The sequence below is a fragment of the Typopeltis vanoorti genome, chromosome 16 (assembly GCF_054136105.1).
Source record: "Typopeltis vanoorti isolate ZY-2024b chromosome 16, IOZ_Tvanoo_1.0, whole genome shotgun sequence".
Lineage (NCBI taxonomy): Eukaryota > Metazoa > Arthropoda > Arachnida > Uropygi > Thelyphonidae > Typopeltis > Typopeltis vanoorti.
Genome location: NC_143564.1, coordinates 72,968,731 through 72,985,298, shown reverse-complemented (window position 1 = coordinate 72,985,298; position 16,568 = coordinate 72,968,731). Strand labels below are relative to the sequence as shown.

General features: G+C 34.6%; 1 protein-coding gene across 5 annotated transcripts in view; it reads left to right on the top strand.

Annotated features, from left to right (window-relative positions):
* LOC150098127 (DIS3-like exonuclease 1) overlaps window positions 1–16,568 on the top strand; it is a 412,479-nt gene that overhangs the window by 155,895 nt on the left and 240,016 nt on the right. For all 5 annotated transcript variants that reach the window (XM_090406105.1, XM_090406104.1, XM_090406103.1 and 2 more), the window contains exon 9: window positions 12,392–12,501. In XM_090406105.1, the coding sequence (XP_090262231.1) occupies window positions 12,392–12,501 (110 nt within the window). The remainder of the gene's footprint in view (window positions 1–12,391; window positions 12,502–16,568) is intronic.

Below are 16,568 nucleotides of genomic sequence, written 5' to 3'. Positions count from 1 at the left end.
GTCATTGAAGAAATGTCATTTTTGCTGGAAGGTAGGTCTTCAACCTCAAATAATTTCTGTAAATTGACTGAAACACACGTTTAGGATTTCACTAAGAAAAGAAAGAGATCATCTCACTTAATCTCCAAGCATAATTAATGCCCAGCATTATATTTCATTTACAGCATTATGACAGAGGACAAAGATCAAGACTCTCTGAGAACTTCTTCGCTATCAGGAGAGAATGCTTTTTGCAAGGTCTGAGTTATGAAATAAAATAAAATAAATAAATAAAAAATAAGATGGGATCTCTACAACTGGAAGGAAGCTAGTTAAGAAAGGTTGATGAATGGAATTGAAAAAGGGAAGCCAGTTGGACTTGTTAATATTAAAGTCATCAAGAAAGATGAGATGACCTCACTGCTTGGGTAGTTGGACTGCAGAAAATCCCATTTTCTCTTTATATGTTATTGGGATTTGACAGGCCTATTAGTATGCTCAAGTAACTTGGCTGCTTTGAAACATAATTAATGCTCTGATAGAGCAGTTATTCTTATTTGTATAATGTATTATGACTGTTGCATATCTTCTTCTTCTGGCTAGTTTGATTCTTTTGTTTTGACTGATTCACCTTCAATTAAAAAGTCCTGATAAAGGTTCTTAATGTCCCAGATGGGATTTAAATCCAGTTCTTTCCAACCAAAGGGGAATCATCAAAACCAACTAAGCTGCTGAAGTTCTCTCTGTGTGAGTAATATTTTTTTTATTTTTTACAGATAACGAGAATTTTACGAACAAAGAAATTCATAAAACAGCATAAAACACCTTAGAAAGCTCATCCAAAATAGATTACATAATAACCAACTAGAGTAAATTGGAGAGGCGGTAAGATTTATGCAAATGTACTTGAAAATAAGTTGAGAAAAATTGTGAAAGAGAAACTTGAAAAATGAACAGGCTGGGTTCAGGTTAAATTGAACTTGTTAACATCAGATTTTCACTTCATAACAAATAGCTGAGAAATCATGTGAATATGACAAGGATCTGAATTTAAATTTCATAGATCTGGAAAAGGTATACAACAAAGTATCCAGAGAAAACCCTAAAACACTACAGTTATATGGAGTAAATGGAATAATATATATAGAGTATATTAAATTTAGTTTAATCCTTTATCCAAGTGTGAGCAAACAAAGTTTGTGGTACAACACCGGGCAACTCGTTGCAAAGGTGGAGCAAGCTAACATCACTCGTATCTCAGTATCTCCCATAGTGCAAAACAGATCTCCTTGCGGATATGTATAATGTTATGCATTAAGGGAAGGGCCACTACCCAGACTAGTTTCGACATTTGTTGAGGTCTCTTCAGTGAGAGCCAGGCCCAAGTGGAGATACAGGCAGAAGCATTACCAAGGTCATCTGTCCTGAAGACAGGTCATCTGTCCCCAGTCCTGAAGATACTTTCAGGCACAAACTTTGTTTGCTCACACTTGGATAAAGGATTAAACTAAATTTATTATAGTCTAACCAAGTAAAAAATAAACTTTCAACATCTTTCTCTAAATCCAGAGTAATTTAATAAAAAGGTGGCACACAGTTTGGCAACTCCTATAGGTAGAGATGACCTTGCTAATGCCAAGTGAAAAATAAACTTTCAATATATATAGAGTAATACACAGTCTATATTTAAGTTGTAAGTCAGCAGTTAGAATTGAAGGAAATGCAAGAAAATGGTTGATGTAAAATCAGGGTAACACAAAGATGCACATTATATCCACTTTTATTCATCATCTGTGTGGATTGCATTATGAAAAAAAAGTGGCATTAAACTTCATACTAGAATCAAATATATATCAAACTTAGCTCTTTGCTTTATGCAGATGATGTTGTACTCCTAAACACATCCAGTATAGGTCTCCAGGATTCTCTAATTAAATTGCATAACAGCTGTAACAAATTTGACATGAAAATCAGCAATAAAAAATCTAAAACTTTGAAAATAGGCAGTAACATAGAAAATTTTAGCTGCATTCTCAATTGAGAATCTATAAAACTAGTAAAATATTTCAGCTATTTAGGTACAGTTTTTAGTGAAGATTTTAGTGAATTATATTGGGAAATAGATAACAGAATGAGCAAAACTAATACGGTTGGGAGCCAGTCGAACTAATTTATATGGAATAAGATAAAAAGTAACCAAAATAGCAGTATACAAGGCATATGACATTTTTTAATAGAACTAGATGTTATTAAAAATAATATTAGATGTACTTCCTTGACATGTCTCACTGTCTATATGGCTGACAGCCTCTTCAGGAGGTTGTTTAGTAACTTAAGTAAAAAATCAACAAAAAACTAAACATTTTCCAACAGCCACTATTTCTGTAAATCAAAAAGGCAGGAATGATAGTTCAATCATGCATATCATTAGGCATGTTATGTGCAGAGTCTACATTGTTTTATAAACTCTGTATGTGACTGCTATCATAACTGAGGTCTTGAATGTTACAGATATTCAATTCACGATTTCCAAATGTCGTGAAGGATCATTCCTTGTTTCTATTTAGTGTGCCTTTTGAAAAAATGACCTCAAAATACTTCTTAAACAATCCATCGAAGTAATTCTTTTCTAAGTAAGGCATGGAGGATGCTTGTTAATTTATCATGTGATGTTCTTTGAGGATGTATGATGTGAGAGTCCACTTTTTTTTTCCACCTTTTGTTTTCAACATTACATATATATTCTTTGTTACAGATTTCAAAACTTCTCCCAGTTTGACTTACATCTTTCCACAAGAACACGGAAACTTGTATACTCCAAGATGTTTATAAAATGGAACTTTGTCATTAGGGAAACATAGAAGTTCATAAGGTGTAAACTGGCTTGAAGGCTGTTCTTATGGAGATGTTTTTGTTCATAAGGATATCCAGTAACGGTAATTTTCTGTCATTTTTATTACTTGTAATGTGAATTTGATTTTTGGATATTGATTATTCATTAAATATACAAATTCTTCAAGGTTTTTGTGGGTATATGTTTCCAAATAATAAACATGTGATCATCGTATATCAACCAGACATATTTTAAGGTCACCTGTGCTATAGTTACTTCCTCAAATGGAAGCAATAAAGATGAGCCCATTGCCAGACCATATTGTTATTAATGCATCCTCCATGGGGTCGGCAGATTCATCATTTTTAATGACATCTAGTGATAAAAAAAATGTCAACTGCCTTGTATACTGCTATTTTTGTGTTTTGGCTAATTTCTCTCTTATTCCATATATATTTGTTCAACTGGCTCTCCACCATACCAGTTATCCACCATACTCAGACTGTTGTCTATATCATTTAATTTAATTGCCGTTTTCACTAAAACCTGTACTTGAATAGCCGAAATATTTTACTTGTTCTATAGGTTCTCCATTGAGAATGCAGCTAAACTGTCGTGTGTTCCTGCCTATTTTCAAGGTTTTGGTCTTTTTTATTGCTGATTTTCATGCCAAATTTATTCCAGCTGTTATTGCAATTTAGTTAGAGAATCCAGGAGACTTGCACTGGATGTGTTTAGTGTACAACATCATCTGCATAAAGCAAAGAGCTAATTATATCTTCAATTCTAATATGAGGTTTAATGCTACTTTCTTTCATAATGCAATCTACATAGATGATGTGCATCTTTGTGTTACCTGTGATTTTATATTGACCCACTTCTTGCATTTCCTTCAGTTCTAACTGCTGACTTACAAAGTAATACACAATCTATATTTAAGTTGTAAGTCTGCAGTTAGAACTGAAGGAAATGCAGGAAAATGGTTGATATAAAATCACGGGTAACACAAAGATGCACATCATCTATGTGGATTGCATTCCATTTACCTCATATAACTGTGTGTTTTAAGAAGTTTTCTCTGGGCACCTTGTCATATTCCTTTTTGAGATCTACAGAACGTAAGTACAGATCCTTGTCATCTTTGCATGGTGTTAGATCTGAAACGGCGACCTCACTCTAAATGAGGTCACCTTTCCAGAGTCTAACAGAAGATATCCATTAAATGAGTATACTTATCATTTGGTACAATTTAACTATGTCTTAAAAGAAATAACAACTGGCAAATTAGAATAAGAACTGTTTGTATTGTAGTTAGTGTATTTATACCTTAATGTAACTGTAAGTCAACAAAAAGTGCTCACATGAGAGTAATTATCAGTGAATTTCTACACGTGAAAGAATGCCAATAATTTGGTAAGAAGGGGCAAAGGTCGCCCAATACTACAATAGCAACGTAAGCTTCCGTGGGTGCTACCTCTAAGAAAACATCAAGACGCATGCATTCCCGGAATCGGAAAGCCCCGTATGAGGATTGGTGAAGTCACCCAGTCGGGGACGAATCAGAAGGGCAAAAGGAGAGATCAAACTCAGAAAGGTGGCACTCTTGGGGAGCGTATAAAACCTGCAACACAGAATTGAACCCCCCCCGTTTTGTTTGTTCCTGTATTCTCACCGTCTGCTTCGAGTGGTCATCGTGATTCAGTTCTTATCCTTAAGAGCTGATCTCCGAGAAATCCCAGTATGGCACCGCCACAGAACACGGCAAACCTTGAATGTAGGCTGTCGGTAAGGAATAGCATCGACTTAAATCCTTAGTAAAGAAACCGAACACACGATCCAGGGAGAGCACATGATTCCCACGTGGCAACAGAGCCAAGGCAACCAGAACTTCGTAAGAAGAAAGGACGGAGAAAATCCTGAAAGAACCTAAGATAGTGTAGATAAGTACTTTTACATATTCTAGTCCTTTAGAGAGCTTGACTAACAGAAACGGAAGAAAGTGTAACTCGAATTTATGACAAGGATAAGCATGAAGAATTATTATATGTGTGAATGACTTTATACCATTAGACTGAATTCTGAGAACTATTAATTTACTGGAAATTCTGTCATGACCGACTTGAGGGAGATTAATAATGTGCCAAATACTTAGCTGGCTCCTATTAAGTTGTAAACTAAATATTTGATAAGTTAAAGGAATAATATTGTAGAGATTAAGAAATCCATGGTTATCTAAGAATGAGAAAGTGAGAGAAACGTAAGAGTTTTAATCTAGCATAAATATAAATTTTGTCTTTGTATTGTAATTAATTATGAATTCATTAAATTTGTTTGTTACCTTCCATGCTTGCTTTTCTAACCATGTTGACTGACCTACACCCTTCATAAAAATACGAACCTGGTGATCATATACGTGCGCGGGGATATCCTAAATAAGAAAGGAAAGGTGGGCATGACTGCAAACAGACAAAAGGAAAACCTACACTTCTGATTTTAAGCAAATTATATTAGTAGCATCTGATGCTCTATAACCATCCTTAGACTGAGTTTGACTCTGTCCTTAAAGCCCAGGCTGGCGCTGGAAATAAATTTGTCTGAGCGAATGTGGATGACTTATAGAGATCAGAGAATAGGTATTTTCTGGGAGCTGAAAATTTAGAAATTGTCAGATAAGCAATAAGATCATATATGTTAGGCAGACGATTTAGGGATATATAAGGGTTAAAGATGGCAGACAGAGGCCAACATATATGATAAGATAAGGGATGGGATAGTGATCATTAAATCAAGATAGCATTATACAAATGAAAAAAAAAAAAAAACAAGACTTTACAAATGGTTTTGCAGCCGTTAGTCATAAAGTGGAAATTTACTTTGACAAACTCAATTTGTGTCAATGGGGCATTATATCAAGCAATACTTAGTCTTTATTTGAGTTGTGAGTCAGCAGTTAGAATTGAAGGAAGTACAGGAAGATGGTTTAATGTTAAATCTGGTGTGAGACAAGGATGTACATTATCCCCTCTGTTATTCATTATCTATATGGATCACATTATAAAGGAATGTGGTATTAAACCTGATATCAAAATTGGAGATGTTAATGTCAGCTCTTTGCTTTATGCGGATGATGTTATACTTCTAAATAAATCCGCTACAAGTCTGCAAGATTCTCTGACTAAATTGAATAGCTGTTGTAATAGATATGGTATGAAGGTCAGCAATAAAAAGACAAAGACAATGAAAATAGGCAGAATCATTGAAAATGTCAACTGTGTTGTGAATGGAGAACCTGTGGAACAAGTAAAACATTTCAGCTACTTAGGCACAATTTTTACTGAAGATGGTAAACTAAATATAGAAATAGACAACAGAATCAGCAAAGCTGGTATCGTGGGAAGTCAATTGAATAAATTCATATGGAATAAGAAAGAAATTAGTCGGAACACTAAATTAGCTGTATACAAGACTGTGTTCAAACCAATTTTAACTTATGGATCTGAGAGCTGGGTCAGAAGTAAAACACTTGACCAAAGACTAGAGACCGCAGATATGAGAGTCCTGAGAAAGATTAGAGGCGTGAACAGATGGCATCAATGGCAATATCATATTAAAAATGAGGATATTAGGAAAGAACTTGACATTGTCAGCATCCAGGAATGTGTTAGCAGAGCTAATCTCAGATGGTATGGTCACTTAAATAGAATGGGAGAGGAAAGATTAGCAAAACAAGTGTTCTCTGCCAGGTTGGCAGGAAAACGACCCAGAGGAAGACCAAGATATAGGTGGATTGATACGGTACAAAGTGCCTTAGACGATAGAAATATAAGATCTGATAATGTTGGAATCTTGACAAGTAACAGACTGATTTGGAGGAAAATTGTAGATAGGAAGTTAGTAATGATGTAATTTTTTCATGTAGTACTGTCATATCCTGTACACCCCTTGAGGGTACATGGCAGGAATTTGATGATGATGATGATGAACTCAATTTGGCCTGAAACCAACCTGTTCTTCTCCAAGTTTTTCTTCCACAATTTTTCTCAACTTCTTTTCAAATATTCATTCCATAAATCTTACTTGGAACACTTAGTAGAGAAATTTCTCTTTAATTCTCACATTCAGCTTTATTCCTTGTTTTTTTATAGATAGGAGCTATGAAAGCTGAACTCCAATCATCTGGAATTCATTCTTTTTTTCTTCTGCCCAGGCCCTCTAAATTATGCAGTAAACCACAGCAGAACTTTTATACCTCCATATTTAATGATTTCTGGTTGAATGTCATCTAATCCAGCTGCCTTTCCACATTTCAAGTTTGTGATGGCACTTTTTCTAACTCAAGTGGTTCTTCTTTTATCTAAGCTAAGCTTTTTATCTTTTTATTCTATGTGTTTGTCTTCAGTTAGTTTTTGATTTAATTATTTTTTCTCTTAATGCTTTGTGTGCTGCTTTATATGCAGTATCTTTAGAAGTCGTCCATTTTTATTCTGCTGTTAGTTTATTTTTTCCTTTTTTTTAAAAATCTAATATGCATATAACAGTCTCTTCTAGCATAGTATCTTATACTTTCTTTTTGGAGTTATTTTAGCATATGTTTTGTTGTTCTCTATATATATTGCATTTTACTTTAGTTTTTGATGCCTTTTATAGTTTCTGATATGATTTCTCTGTTATATATAATTCATTACAGATTTTTGTCCTCTTGTGTTCCTGCATGTTATTCTCTTGTATTTTATGATCAAAGAATGTAACAGATTTATTCCATTTTCATTTATTTATTTTTTCATTAAATCTTTGGCATATACCTAGAATAGCCACATTCTTTCTGTCATAAATTTCTTTCATATATATATATATATATATATTTTTTTTTTTTTTTTATCTATTATTTATTTATTTTGTCAATCACATTTTGTAGATCTTCATAAAATTCTTCAGTTTCTAGTTTTGGGTTTACCTTCCTTGGGATTATATACACTAGTAGCATTTAATAATTTTGTCATCTTTCATTAGTTTTAAATCTGGTATTCTGCTTAATGTATAATTATATTCTTATACCTGGCCTCTTATATCTTTATGCACTATTCTAACTTCTCTAGTTTCCCTTTCATGTTTTTCACCTGTGCTGTATATTAATATGTAATTGCCGATTTGCTTTATTCCTTTGCCTTTTGTTTTTTTTTTTTACTTTTGTCTCAATACTGCACAAATTTTAATGATATGATTTTCATGTTCTTCAGTTAGCTCTTCTTCTCCTTCAGTGATCTTACATTGTAGCTGTTCTTAGTATTTCCTCTTCTAGTTTTTCCTTCCTTATTCTATTCCTGGTCAGTTCCATATGGACATCTGGACTTTCAAACTTTGGTTTCTTTGAACATTTGGATTTAACATTCTCCTGTAAGCTGCTAACCCAACTAGAGAATGCACCCTCTGTTGATGCAGCCTACATATCTAAGATGAACTTTCTGTTATGAATTAAATATAAATTAAAGATACCAAGTAATTATGTTGAAAGTTTATTTTTCACTTGGTTAGACTATAATTAATATAGTTTAATCCTTTATCCAAGTGTGAGCAAAGAAAGTTTGCACCTGAAAATATCTTCAGGACTAGGGTAAGGTAGTACAACACCAGGCAACTCGTAGCAATGGTGGACCAAGCTAACATCACTCCTATCTCAGTATCTCCCATAATGCAAAACACATCTCCTTGCGGATATGTATAATGTTATGCATTAAGGGAAGGGCCACTACCCAGACTAGTTTTGACTTTTATTGAGGTCTCTTCAGTGGGAACCAGGCCCAGAAGTGGAGATACCAGGCAGAAGCAATGGCAAGGTCATCTTTACTTATAGGAGTTGCCAAAAGGTGTGCCACCTTTTTATTAAGTTACTCTGGATTTAGATAAAGATGTTGAAAGTTTATTTTTCACCTGGTTAGACTATAATAAATTTAGTTTAATCCTTTATCCAAGTGTGAGCAAACAAAGTTTGTGACTGAAAATATCTTCAGGACTGGGGTAAGGTAGTACAATACCGGGCAACTCGTAGCAAAGGTGGACCAAGCTAACATCACTCCTATAACAAAATTCAAATCCAATCATTCATAAGCATTTCTTCCCCACAATGGGATTCGATTCTGCAACATGTTGGTTGGAGAACAAGTATATTACCCACTTGGCCAACCTAGTGAGCAAAACAAGATAAAAGAGAAATGCATAGCATACATTGGTACTTGTTTTTTGTTAATAACTTATAATGCATAAACATAATTTGAACAATTAATAAATAAATCATGTGTCATGTCTCTACCCTCCCAAATTGTCTTTGCTTCCATATTTTCCTTGAAATGAGATTTTCCCTTCATATCCTGGATGGATGGCCAAGTGTATCTGCTCTTCAACCAACAGGCTGTAGGTTCAAATTCCACCATGGGCATGGATGTTTGAATGTCTTTAGGTGGTAGTTGAGTTATTGTCCAATGGGAGATTACTGTACCACTTATTGGAGACCTGAAGCAGCCTGAAAAAGTTTCATGTTAGTTTCTAAAGCAGGGTTTCCAGACTATGTAAAAAAAATAAATAAAAATGCAAAAAAAATATAAAATTAACAAAAATAGAAAAAAAATCCTTAGCCCTCCCATGCTACTAATGTACTATCACCAAAGGTTTATATAAACCTTTGATGATAAGTCCCATAAAAAAAAAAATATATATATATATATATTATACAGGAATAGAAGTAGCAGGGTATAACATTTTTCGGCAGGATAGGAAGAGAAAGCATGGTGGTCGAGTACTGCTTATGACAAGTGATGACTTATGTCCTCTAAGAGTAGAGGCTTTGGAAGGCAGTGACACTAATGATTTTGAAAGCATATGGTGTGAGGTAGAGGTGGGCAAGACATGATATTTAGTCGGGTGTTGCTACAAACCAAGGAGCACAGAGGGCAGGGACCAGAAGATGCTTAGACAGTTGAGCTTGGCAAGTGCAAGAAGAATGATTGTTGTTATGGGAGATTTTAACTACAGCAGTATAAATTGGGGAGAGGAAGATACATTTAGCAATAAGGGAATGGAATTTCTAGAATTCTTGAGGGACAAATGTCTTAGACAACATGTAATAGAGGGAACAAGAGGTTCAAGAGTTTTGGATTTAGTCATAGCATCAGACGAGTTGATAATAACTGGGATGACATTTCTCCCACCAGTTGGAGAGAGCGACCATGTGATTTTGAATTGGAAGATGAATAGACATGCAGGGATATCAAAGAGACAGGAACGTATGTGGAATTATAAGGCAGGTGATTATAATAGTCTTAGACATCAACTTGGGGAAGTTTCATGGAGGGAGGAATTGGAAGGCTGGGATATCATTAGTGCTTGGGAAATTGTGAAAGAATATTTGTTAGCTGCAATAGTAAACTGTATTCCACAAGTGAAGAGGACACAATTTGGAGTAAGGTGGATGAAAAAAAATATTAAACAGGAACTGCATCTGAAGAAGAAGCTATGGAAGAGATATAAGGAAACAGATGAAGAGCAGATGCATGAAGAATATAAGACACAGGCTAGGAGAGTGACTAGTATGGTAAGGAAGGCAAAACTGGAATATGAGAAGAGATTGTGTGGCCCTAAGATCCAAAGAAAATCCTAGGGAATTTTTTAGCTATGTGGCCAGTAGGAGGAGAAATGATTGTGAAAGAATGACATTGGAGGATAAAAATGGGAATAGTGTGACTGATCCAGAGGACATAGTGGAATTGGTCAATGAACACTTTATTGGAACATTTCATCCTCGAGGAATAAATTTTAATACTATAGGGATAGGGCAGGTTCGAGGTGCAGAAGGAGAGTGGGTTCCAAATACTGAGTACTCTGGATGTCAGTAAAGCTGTGAGACTGGATGGTATTTCACCATGAGTTTTGCATGTGCTAAAGAACTGTCAGCTCCTTTGACCTGGCTTTTCAATGAAAGTCTGGCTACAGGAAAGATACCCTGGGAATGGAAGGTAAGATAGTGCCATTGCATAAGGGTGGTAGCAGACTGGAAGTGTCTAATTATAGGCCAGTTTGTGTGTCATCAGTAGTTAAGATCTTGGTGAAATTAGTGGGGGACCATATACAGCATTGGGCAGATAAGGGTAATGTTATCTGTTAGAGTCAACATGGATTTGTTAAGGGGCACTGTTGTTTTAGTAATATGCTAGCCTTTTATAATAAAGTTACAAGAGCAGTAGATGAGGGAAAAGCATATACTGCCATTTTCTTGGACTTAGCAAACACATCTGACAGGGTGCCACATGATAAACTGATATTTAAGTTGCAGCACATGGGATTTGGATGTCAGGTTGGTCAACTGGGTTGAGGATTGTCCATCCGATAGGTATCAAAGATTTGTGTATGGTGGGGCAGTTTCAAGGAGGCAGAGGGTTACAAGTGTGGTCCCACAGGGCTCAGTGCAGGACCTATATTGTTTAACCTTTATATCAGTGACATTGTCAGTGGATTGCAGGGGGATATTCAGTTGTTTGTGGATGATGTGAAGCTGGGAAGGGTTATTAGTAATAGTGCAGATGTGGTAGCCCTGCAAGAGGATTTGAATAAGCTAGACAGATGGGCAAATGAATGGAGGGTGTCTGTTTAATGCAGCAAAATGTAAGGTCTTGACGTTTGGAACACATCGATGGGACGTTGCATACTCTATTGGAGGAGCTATACTTGGGGAAGTAGGGGAGATAAGAGATCTGGGGTTGATGATTGATAGAAACCTGAAATTCAGGGGACATATTGCAAAGGTGGTGAAGGTACCACAGAGGATTGCCACAATAATGAGAAGGATGCTGACCTGCAGAGATAAAAGAGTTATCATTCCGTTGTATAAGACCCTGATCAGACCACACTTAGACTATTGTTCTGAGATTTGGTCCCCATGATTTGAAGGGGATAAATTAACTGTGGAAAGGGTACAATACAGATCCTCATAATTAACATTGTTCAGGATTATACAATGTTAATTATGAGGATCTGCTGAGGGAATATGGACTGCAGAGTTTGGTGGATAGAAGATGGAGAGGTGATATGATTGAGACTTTTAAACTGTTGAGAGATGGTTACAGGGTTGACACTGGGAAGTTCTTTAGCTTGGTTGAACAGTGGGAAGGAGTGATGACAAGGGACCATCCCTGTAAGTTATGGAAGGAAACTGTGAGCAAGAGGGTGAGGAGTGGTTTTTTTGCATGGTGGGTGGTTGAACCATGGAATGCATTCCCTGATAGAGTGGTAAGAGCAAGAATGGTCAATGAGTTTAAGGAGTGGTATGATAGACTTTGTGTTTCCTAGAAGGGACCTCCCACGATGAGTCTTGATAAACTTTGTGTTTCCTAGGAAGGACCTCCTGCGATGAGTCTTTTGACTCCATGGAGGCCTGAATAATAATAATAATATATATATGTGGGTGGGGTTAAATTTTAAACTATTGAGCTTTTCATTATTTTTGTTACTTTAAAATTATATATTAAATATTAAAATGCAATTATCAAATTTATTTATTTATTTACTGTGTTAAAAATTATAAATTTTTAGGAGTTTAATCCCACAAAAGGTGGTGATAGGATTCTTGTAATTCCATTTGACTACCGTATACCACGAATAAGGGTTGTTACAAAACAAGCTGATAAATTACAGAATCAGCGGTAAGAGTTTTAAAGTCCTTTTTCGTGAATGCATATAAATATGTCTTGTCTATTATTATGCTTGTTATGCTCCAGCTTTATACTGACTTTATCATGCTTATATGAGCTGTGTGAAAATCTTTTGCAGAAATAAATAAATAAAAATTAAATTTAAAAAATGCTTGTTTTTCTTTTGTAACTTAATGTTCTATGATGATTTAAATGTATCACTTGCAGGATTCTAGCTTATAATATGCATTATAATGAAAAAAGAAAATCACAAATATAAGTAATTTCTTTGAAAGAAAAAGAATATAGTTTAGCAATTAGTTTAAAAAAAAAAAAATTAATAGTGTGTCAAATTTAGCTTGATTCTTAGTTTTTTTCTGACAAAAGAATAATTTCATCCAGTTACACTAATATATTCTTAAGTTTAACTTTGCTCATTTGAAATAATTTTTGCTCCAAATTAGTGAAAATTGTTTACATCACCATAAAAGCATATTTTGTGCCTACTAATGTTGTAAAAAAGAAAAAAAGAAGTATTATAGCTCTGTAGGAGTTGATCTTACTATAACAGTTTCCCAAATTTTTGGCATATTAATGCAGCCATACTTGTTCAGGTTAGGAGAATGCTTCATAGCCATGGCTGACTCTAAAAATAACCTTTCTTACTTGTAAAAGCTTCTATGTAGTACATTACCTTTCTCCATCTAATCTTGTGTGAAGAGGTGTCCAAAGTGTGGTCCGCCAGTGCAGACTTGCCATAATATCATTCAGCACCTCAAATGTTGGTTGGGATTTTGCTCAGTGGATGGCATTTTGTAATTGGTGCAATGACAGTTACATTGGTACATCTCGTTCTGTAATGAACAGTTCATCCACAACAATGTCAATACTTCAGTTCTTATATACAGTCAGTAACGAATTCATGCCACTTCAATAAACAGTTTTCAATATCACTTTCGTTCATTGTGTATATGGCATCATTTGCAATTAGTTCTTTGATCCATTTGTTTTTGAAGCGTCTTACAAATGACATTTATTCACAGTTTCTTCACAACAAATTTCTGTTGCTGTTTGATGACATACATTTTGGTTTTGTAGTGTAATATGTAGTTGCAGTGCAATGACATTTTTCTTATGCATTGAAAATTCATCAAGACTGTTTCTAGCCAGCCAACTAAGGATATCTAATAGATATCTTTAGTTGGCTGTTGAGTGTTGAATGTTATTCATAATTTATTTTAATGCTATTACAACACAAAATTAACTAAATTATAAAAAAGATGTTTATTAACTGACTTACATTTCATTGGATTTCAAACTAGCATCTTCAGAGCATAAAACAACATGTAACAGTTTACATGCAACAATGAGTAAGTGAAAAGATTAAAATTATAATGAACAAAAGATCTCAAGTCCTAATTTGGCACCCTCTAATGTTGTAAAAAAAATATTACAGTTATGTAGGAGTTGATCTTAAGACAACAGTCTTCCAAATCTTTGGCAAATTAATTCATCCATACTTGATGAGGTTAGGAGAATGCTTAATAGCCATGGCTGACTCTAACGATAACATTTTTGACCTGTAACAACTTCTATTTAGCACATTGGCATCTAATCCTGAGTAAACATTGACCAAAGCATGGTCTGCAAGTCCAGACTTGCCATAATAATGATAGCCAATGTATTTTTTTATGTTCTTCAAGGTGGAGTTAACAGATTTTCCTGTCTGTCCATAGTAGGCCAAGTCAGAGGGAACTACATATACTCCAGGATATGCTATGAGATGGAGTTTATCCTTAGGAGAGCAGATCTAAGTTGCTAATTTAACATGTGGTTTGAATGTGTTGTGAAGGTCATATTTTATTAGTACTTTGGTTATCATTTCTGATATACCTCAGACACGGAATAGGAATAGTGATGTATGTTTTTGTGTGTTTGAGGAGGGAGGAAGTAAGAGGGCCACATAGTAGTTTATCTATTTTGTAGGAGGTGCATTCATTGACCAGGAAAGTATGGCAAAGAAGTTCTGTGGACAGAGCTGCATCATTAGAACAAATTGCCCTAGCTGGATGATGATAATGTGATTGTATAGATATCTTTCCATGTATTGGCTGGAAAAATGGAATGGAAAAAGATAGTGAACCATCTGAAAGGCAGGTGACTAATGTGTCGAGAAAAGGAAAGCAGTTATTAGATTCTTTTTGTTCTGTGAAGTGAATTTTGGGGTGCTGGCTGTTTAGGTAGATAACAAAAGAATCCAAGTGTCTTGCCCATGGGGTCATATGGCAAACACATCATCAACAATGCATAACCACATTAAGGGCTTGTATGTAGTTGTGGGAAGTCCTTTGTTTTTGAAGTGTTCTATGTAGAAGTAAGCTCAAGGGGGAGGGGAACCAATATCAGTACTATTAATCTGTTTGTACATTTTTCTTTAACATATAAAGTAACCTTCATACATAGTAAATTTGAATAATTTGATGATATTGGGGAAATTAGACTTTATTAAATCAAGAGTGTGTATCAGTTATTAGTGGTACATTAGCAAATAAAGAAGTGACATCAAAACTAACCATTAGGTCTGAATTTTTAAGGATGTGATTTTAAGGACATGATTTGAAATGAACAGAATTTTTTATAAAAGTAGAGTTTTGCTAGTAAAGGGGGAGGTGGGGAGAAGTAACTTAGCTAACTGTTGAGCAAGTTTATAAGTAGGGACTGTCTATGCTATCAGCTATTGGGCTTAGGGGAATATCAGATTTGTGGAGTTTAGGTACTCCATAAATACCAGGTGGTTTAATATGAACAGGTTTTATTTTGTTGATTTCTTTGGCGATGAAGTCACTTTTTTCAATAATTTAGACTTTTTTTTTTTTGGAAATAGTGGGGGTCTCAATCAATAATTTGCTAAGTAGAACTGTCACCTAGGAGATCTTGCATTTTTTGTTGTTGTAATCCTCTTGATTTATGATAATTGTGGCATTACCCTTATCAGCTTTAGTAATCACAGTATTTTTATTCCTATATTACTTTTTAAAGTGGCTATACCATTCTGTGGTATATTATTTTTAGGTGGTTTAAATTTGTTTAGCATGCTTGCTATGTCTGAACAAATGTTATTGTCTATTGAAGGTGGAAGACTGTAGATGCTTTGTTTATCATAATTTCTAGTTTTGGAATTTGTTTAGGCATAACACTGAAGTTATGACCATGACTGAGAGAGCATTATTAGCTTCATTTGTAAGAATCTGTGATGAAAAATTTATAATCATGCGATCTCATCAAAGTTGCAGGATAGTATGTTGGTGCTATTGTAGGATTTCAAATTTCTTTAAGTATCTGCTTTTAACTTTTATGACTTTTACAACTTTTTTTTTTTTTTTTTGCTGAAACTTCTGAGATGTGATATAGGATGGTCTCCACAGTTCAGGATTTAAAACATTAAATAGTTCTTCATGTGGAGCCATTATAGTGCTGTTTAACTTGGTAAGTTCTATGCAGTGACAGTTTGTTCCTGTAGGAGCACCAAACTTACCTGTCAGTAAATACAATGTGCCTTAGCCGAATGTTATTTTGCTTTGAATTTGAGAAAAGTAGAAATAATATCGCTATTATGGCATCATTTGAGGAAGGCTAACCTGTGTTCAGTTGCTTGGCTAATTTGAATTGTTTCGCTTATTGTTTTATGTAAACTGTAATATGTTGTTTTTGTGCTCTGAAGATACTGGTTTGAAATCTAATGAAATATAAGAAAATTAATAAACTTTTTTATAATTAATTCATTTAATGTATTACTGTTAAAATAAGTTATAATACTAAAATTGGTTTGAACACTGTCTTATATATATGGCTACCACCATCCTATCACTGCATGTTTCATTTAGCAATCTTTCAAAGTAATTACTCCAGGCATTCATAATATCTTTATTTTACATGTCGTTTATCATCTCTGATTACTTTTACAGTACTCTTTCCTTGATTTTTGAGCTTTTTCAACAGCTTCCAGAACTTTTTACCACCTTCCTGGTAATTATTTTCTATATTCTTACCAAAGTCTCCATGTATGAAGATTTGATGAT